Below are 6,537 nucleotides of genomic sequence, written 5' to 3'. Positions count from 1 at the left end.
TCAAAGAGGAGACTGTCTTCTGATAGCCATTTTGTTAGAGCAGTGTTTCTCAACTTTAGCAACTTTAAGCTGTATGGACTTCAAGTCCCAGAATTCCCCAGCCAGCATGCTAGCTGGGGAATTCTGGGACTTGAAGCCTACAGAGTTTAAAGTTGCCAAGGTTGAAAAATGCTGTGTTAGAGAACAGTCTTCTGCAAAGTAGGTCCCAAGCCATCCTTCATCATCTCCAGCTACAAAAAGGAAAAGCAATAACAATAACAGCCTCAGAGGAAAACAAAAAACAAAGCCAGGACTAATGGTGGGAGGAGTACTTAATATTGTAAAATAAATAAATAAATAAATAAATAAAAATAATAATAATAATAATCCATGCAAGTACTTGCACAAGTAGTGTTACCTTTCGCAGGATTATTTTGGAAACGCCTTGGGGCTTGGTCCAAGGAGCCTTTTTTTTTCTTGTTAACCCCCTACTTACTAGGTTCCACTTTCTATTCCTTTATGCAGATCCAGGAGAACAGGAAACACAAGCTTTGTGATTGTAACAGCACTGCTCACTTTGGAGGATCTATAGTGATAGCTCAATGAACTCTCCATTGCTGAGAGGTTAATCATTTGCAGGGTGATGCAGTAAGGGCTAAAGGTCTTTCCAAGGTTCCAAGTGGGAAATACATGGAAGTCTTGACAGCCACTCCAAATCCTGACACTCACATAAATACATGAATTTCTAGATCTTTTCTATGCCTTCAGCAGCAAAGATGATGGAAATTGCAGACCTTCAGAGTGAGTATGAACTTAGCAAATAGGGCTTTGTTGATCGTATTTCAGCAATATGTCATTGGTTTCACTCTGAAAATGTAATCAAAGCTAATCATGGTGTCTGTTTGAAAGCTCAGTCCTTTTTTAAATTATGTCACTATTGATTGTTCAACTGACACATTTTACCTATTTTACTACAGATTACAAATTTGGTCATGGGGAACAATCTAAATGAATCTACTTGCTTCTGGTCCCAGGAGACAAGTCAGAGACAGTATCTTCATAGAATCTCTAACAGGCACTGGTGACCTCTCAGCAGTGTGATTCAGTCTAACCAGTAATGCATTCCTAAGAAGATGCTGTAGGGTCATAACCAAGTGACATTCCAGGCTGTACAGCTGCAGTAGCAAGGGCTGGATCTAAACAGACACCAAAAATAATCCTCCCAAGATTGCTAATACTGAATATGTACATCAGCTGTGCCCAACTTGATGTCTTTCAGATGTACACTAACTGGGAATTCTGAGTGTTGTGGTTCAATACAGCTAAAGGATACCAGGTTGAGCAAAGCTAATATAAACTAATGTAAGTGTGGAGGGGTGTGAGAAGCAAAACTGTGCACTGACATTGACTTACACCAGGAATATTTCAGGACACTTGAGGGAGTTTCTCTGGGTAAAAACAAACCAGCAACAATGAAGGTGTATAATATTTTGCATTGAGGTTCATCATTCCAGTCTTAGTTGGTTCATTTTGGATCTGCACTCAGAGGCTTGTTTCAACTATCCAAACTGATATTCTCTCATGATCAAATTCTCTGGTTGAAACAGTATTGCGAAGATGTGAAAGGAACCGATCCATATCCCATGATGGCTAGGCAAATAGAAAAAAAATCTTGTACCTAAAGATCATAGGCACAGAAATTAGAATGAGGAGATGAAGAATGGCATCTAATCTGCATCATCAGAGGGACAGAATTAAATCTGGCCAATCTCAAAAATTCGAACAGGGTTGAATTTTATGGGAGGGCACTATTCTATTTCAGATACATTATGCGAAGACCCAGCTCTCTGGAAAAGGCTCTAATACTGGGAAAGGTAGAAGGAAAGAGAAGAAGAGGACAACCAGCAGCAAGGTGGATGGACTCAGTTAGAGAGGCAATGAGTGCATTGTTGGGAGACATGAAAGAACAGGTTAGGGATAGATCTTCCTGGAGAAAATCTATCTGTGTGGTCACTAGGAGTTGAAAACAACTTGATGGCACATAAACAATCAATCAACTAGGGAGGCCACTAGGAAATCAAAGAAGAAAGCAATGGCAAAACATCTGTATTTTTGCAAAGAAAACCAAAGGGATGTATCCGTATACTCAACAGCAGCTGAGTTTGAAACAAGAGAACCATTTTTATAAATGTCTTGTTGTACTGGAAATTAAGCTTAAAGCTTGCTTGTTTGCTGATTTATTCAAAAAAGATAATCTGCTGTCCAACAAATGTCTTCAAAAAATGCTATAAAATAATTAAAATGACATAATCCATTACAGCAAAATGATCTGATAATGGGCAGTTTGAAGAACCATCTGTAAGATGGAAATCCCACAGGAAGGGAAAGAGGAAAGAGCACATTGTCACTGATATTTAGAGCTAACCATTGCAAATTGGCAATTAGAAATTATTCAGCTGCCTAAAAAAAAAGATGGCTGTTTTCAAGCCTGTCCCTGCACCCATAGATATATAATAGTACTGCACTTTTACAAGGCTAGAAATGTGCTACTTGTAGGAGGCTGTAGTAAGTGATGTTTCTTTTGATTAGTATTTTTAATACACTTTTCCTGGGGGTGGGTTGTAATTCTATGTTTTCAGTTTGTAAAGCTAGCTCTTTTATCTGCAAATAAATAAGCAAGAGTTTAATATTACAGAATTGTATGGCCAGTTTTCTTGCAGGCCATTTTTTTTATCCTTATGAGCACATCCAGGTAGCTGGGCCTGGCTAGAAGAGTCTGATCAGCAGGGAGTAGTAGTAGCAAAGCTTCCTGGGAGAACACTGATTGTAAATTGTAATTAATTATTAACACTGAGATGTGAAGTAGAATTATTTAAAAAGATGGTGCTAGGCTGAGGGAAGAAGTTCCAAGGTATCACCAAGCCATCAACTGTATTTAAGATGGCCATGGAGTTTGGGGTAAGCTCTTTCCTCCAGGCCTCAAAGGTTGAGTAGGATTAACCTGAAATGAGCCAGCAGCCCTTCAGTTACCCTGAGCACCAAAATCTTTTCTTTCTACTGCATTCCAAGTGATCCTTGCTCTCCTCAGTTAGGTGATCCCTTAAGATTGCTGTGATTCTGATGGTACCAATTTCATCTATTGTAGAAATTGGTGTTGGGCTTGTTGGCTTTGGAATATTCTTCCTCCTGTTTGGTGTATTGTTGTACATGGATTCAGTGCTTCTGGCCTTTGGAAATGTAAGTATCTTTTTAAAGGATCAAATATTTCCTGCAAAAGCAAATAATAAGCACTGCATGTGATAAAATATTAGAATGATTTATTGCCAAAAACCTTCAGTTCTGTTGAGCCTGCTTTACAAAGAACTTGCACTCATATGATTTTATACTTTAAGAATAAGCACATTTGTTTGTAAGTAAATGGACTTTTAATCAACCAGGCACTTGAGCTTTAACCAGAAAATCAGAACTAGCCATTTTAATCCATTAAATAATATATGCAAATAATTTTGTAAGAATGGCTGTAGAATGATAGTGTTTCAAAAACATAAAATACATGCAGCTTCCCATTTCAATCATGATTCAAAAAAGTTCTTTGCCATGGTGGCTGGTGTGAAGAAGAAAAGACAGCTCCTAAAGGCAGGCACCAGAAGTAAGACACTGAAAATCACCTGCAAAACGGACTGGCGGGGAAGGTGAGGAGATAGTCCTGGTGCAACAAAAATCTTTCACATCCACTCTACATGAAAGAGAAAGAACAGGAAATGCTACCCCATTCATCCATTCATGAATCAATTGAAAATAAAAGCAAACTAGTATTTTGCACACTGGCAGATCCCCTACCTAAGGGAAGGGAAAAACTGATAAAACTCTTGTCAATTTCATCCCAGCTCCCTTTTTCCTCACTACTATACTTGGAGTGAGGATAGTTGAAAGGGTATGAAATACTCCCAGCTCAGATCAATCCAATTGCACTTTAAGGTAGCATCAGCAGGTATAAATTTATAGTGGACTTGTTTATTTGAATTATTTGTTTTTTAAAAAGAGTAATTGCTATGAAAGGGACCTGTGAAGCCGTCATGCCACCTTTCCTCTTTAAGGATCTATGAGCAATTCTGCTTAAGCAGAAGCCCTGCAGTAGGGAATCAAGGTAAGGCCAAAAAGTCCTATCAGTGGAAAACCATCTCACACAATGTACTGTAGCACTGCCAAAAAAAAGAGATTGTGCTTTTCTTCCCCAGTTTTGGCATACCATAGCTGAGTCAGTAATAAATCCACTCAGGTGTTGAACACAGTGAGAACATAGAGATCTGGAGCTTATTCTGGAATGGTGAAAGACCCCGTGTGAAAAAAATATTTTTAAAATATAGAACTCTGAAAGGCCTTCCACCACAAATAAGGAGGGGGCTTACTTCATCTCCAGCAGCAATTGTTTCCATTCTAGAAAGATTCTGCCATGCTTTCTGCATATAAAGATCCAAATACAAAAATCCTCACGAATATAGCCTTCCTCGTTAATAGAACAGTTTGCAGGGAATCTGTGATGGTTGAGATTCAGGTGGGATTCTGAAAGTTAAACTTTCAAATTGTCACTTTCAGTAAGATGGCTGCTGAAGCAATAGATATTCATTGGGTTGCTGATGATACTGTAATCTATCCCCCTGAATGCTGAATTCTGGATACTAATCCTTGGATTTCATTTTGATCTTGTTTCTGATGCTAACTCTTTTGTTCCTGTATAGTCTGATCTCATTCAGCTTGCAAATGGCCAGTAAAACAGATGTGCTTCTATCCAAAGCAAGATGAAATTAAAGAAAACAATAGAACCAATATTCTTTCCTATTCAACAATATAAGATAAAGAGTTAGTCAAATGGTATATAAAATTGGTCCCAACTACATATAGGATTCAGCCTCCATTATTTCTCTCCATAAAACACTATATTATATGAAGTTTGTTATTTAGGCTACATTCTAATAAAACCTGAAGTTTCTTTTTCACCCCCTTAGATCTTGTTCCTGTGTGGCTTGGCTATTATAATTGGACTAAGAAGAACCTTTGGATTCTTTTTCCAAAAGCAGAAGCTTAAGGGAACTAGTTTCTTTCTAGGAGGCATAATCATCGTTCTGCTTCGGTGGCCTCTACTGGGCATGCTGCTAGAGACCTATGGTTTCATTAACCTCTTCAGGTGATTAATCCACCTAAACCTTCGCATCTTCTGTGGGAAATGGTGTATGCATGAGAGTTGGGTTGTAAGAATTCTCTGAACTTGTAAGAACTGATGGAAGTAGCAGCTGCTGGAAGAGGAACAGGGATTGCAGGGAAGGCTTTTTGTTCTGCAGCCATGAATGGTGGGCATTGAGGACCCACACAGCCACCTGCAGGGTAGCCAATTCACCCAAAGGAACACTACAAAAGATTAGGAAAATCTTCAAAAGCTCAGAGAACTTCTACAACCCAACATTCCAACCAGGAGGGAGGGAGGGAGGGAGGGAGGGAGGGAGGGAGGGAGATAGATAGATAGATAGATAGATAGATAGATAGATAGATAGATAGATAGATAGATAGTTGTCTCACACAGTGTTTCTCAACCTTAGCAACTTGAAGATGTGTGGACTTCAACTTCCAGGATTCCCCAGCCAGCATGCTGGCTGGGAAATGCTGGGAGTTAAAGTCCACACATCTTCAAGTTGCCAAGGTTGGGAAACACTGTTCTAACATGACAGTATACACAATCAAGCCCATGTTATTGGTGAATGGTGTGTTTGGTAGCTTCTCTGTGTTTGTTAGCTGGGAATGGTGTTTTTAATTTTTAACATACATTATGCTTATATTGTATTTTAATTTCTGTTAGCTGCCCAGAGTCACATTGGTGAGATGGGTGGCCATCTAAATCAAAATTAATAAATAAAGTGTCAAGATAAGGCTGGGGTTATAGATAACTTTCCCCAAAGATAAATTTGAACTCTCCAGTGCCTCAAGTTAGTGACTGAGGCAGGAGCTTAATGTGCAAAGGCAAAATGCACTACTTCAAGGTAAAAGATCTTCCTCCTGGTATTAATCTAGGTCTGGACAATCCTCAGGCTTCACTCTGCTTGTTGATTGGTCAGTTATTTGTTTGTTTTGATTTGATTTGATACTTCCCTACTCCAAATGACTCTGGGCAGTTCACAATACACCAGACAATATAAAAACAATATAATAAGAAATGACAAAACCAAACTAGAACAGAAGAATAAGAAAGAAGACCAAGACACCCCAAAACATCCTAGCCCAGGACCTGGGAGAATAGTCAGGTCTTTATGGCCCTTATAGGGAGACAGCAGTGCAGTCCATTGAAGGTTTGAGCATAGACTGCCCAAGATAACTCACAATGCTGGACTTCATTCCCTGGTTGCTTGAGATTCTCATTCATAGCCTCTTAGATGATTGGGCTGATTCACAGCTGAATGTATCACTTTATTTCAAGCAGAATATGAAAAGTATCTTTAATAAATTATTCCTCAATGTGGTCCAGAAATGTAACTTCATAGACTTCTTTCCATGGCCAAATTAAAACTA

At 38.9% G+C, this 6,537-nt stretch overlaps 1 protein-coding gene across 1 annotated transcript in view; it reads left to right on the top strand.

Moving 5' to 3' along the window:
- The first annotated feature begins 627 nt into the window (after nt 1-627).
- The window catches only part of GOLT1A (golgi transport 1A), an 11,196-nt gene continuing 5,286 nt past the window's right edge, over nt 628-6,537 (top strand). The window contains exons 1-3 of the mRNA XM_015887554.3: nt 628-780; nt 3,125-3,216; nt 4,986-5,164. Of these exons, the coding sequence (XP_015743040.1) occupies nt 738-780; nt 3,125-3,216; nt 4,986-5,164 (314 nt within the window). The 5' untranslated portion in view covers nt 628-737. The remainder of the gene's footprint in view (nt 781-3,124; nt 3,217-4,985; nt 5,165-6,537) is intronic.

This window comes from Python bivittatus, unplaced genomic scaffold, assembly GCF_059951505.1.
Source record: "Python bivittatus isolate LINGU-HERP-01145 unplaced genomic scaffold, Pbiv_v1 ctg000700_np1212, whole genome shotgun sequence".
In the NCBI taxonomy this organism is placed as follows: Eukaryota; Metazoa; Chordata; class Lepidosauria; order Squamata; family Pythonidae; genus Python; species Python bivittatus.
This window is presented reverse-complemented; position numbering and strand designations above follow the sequence as displayed.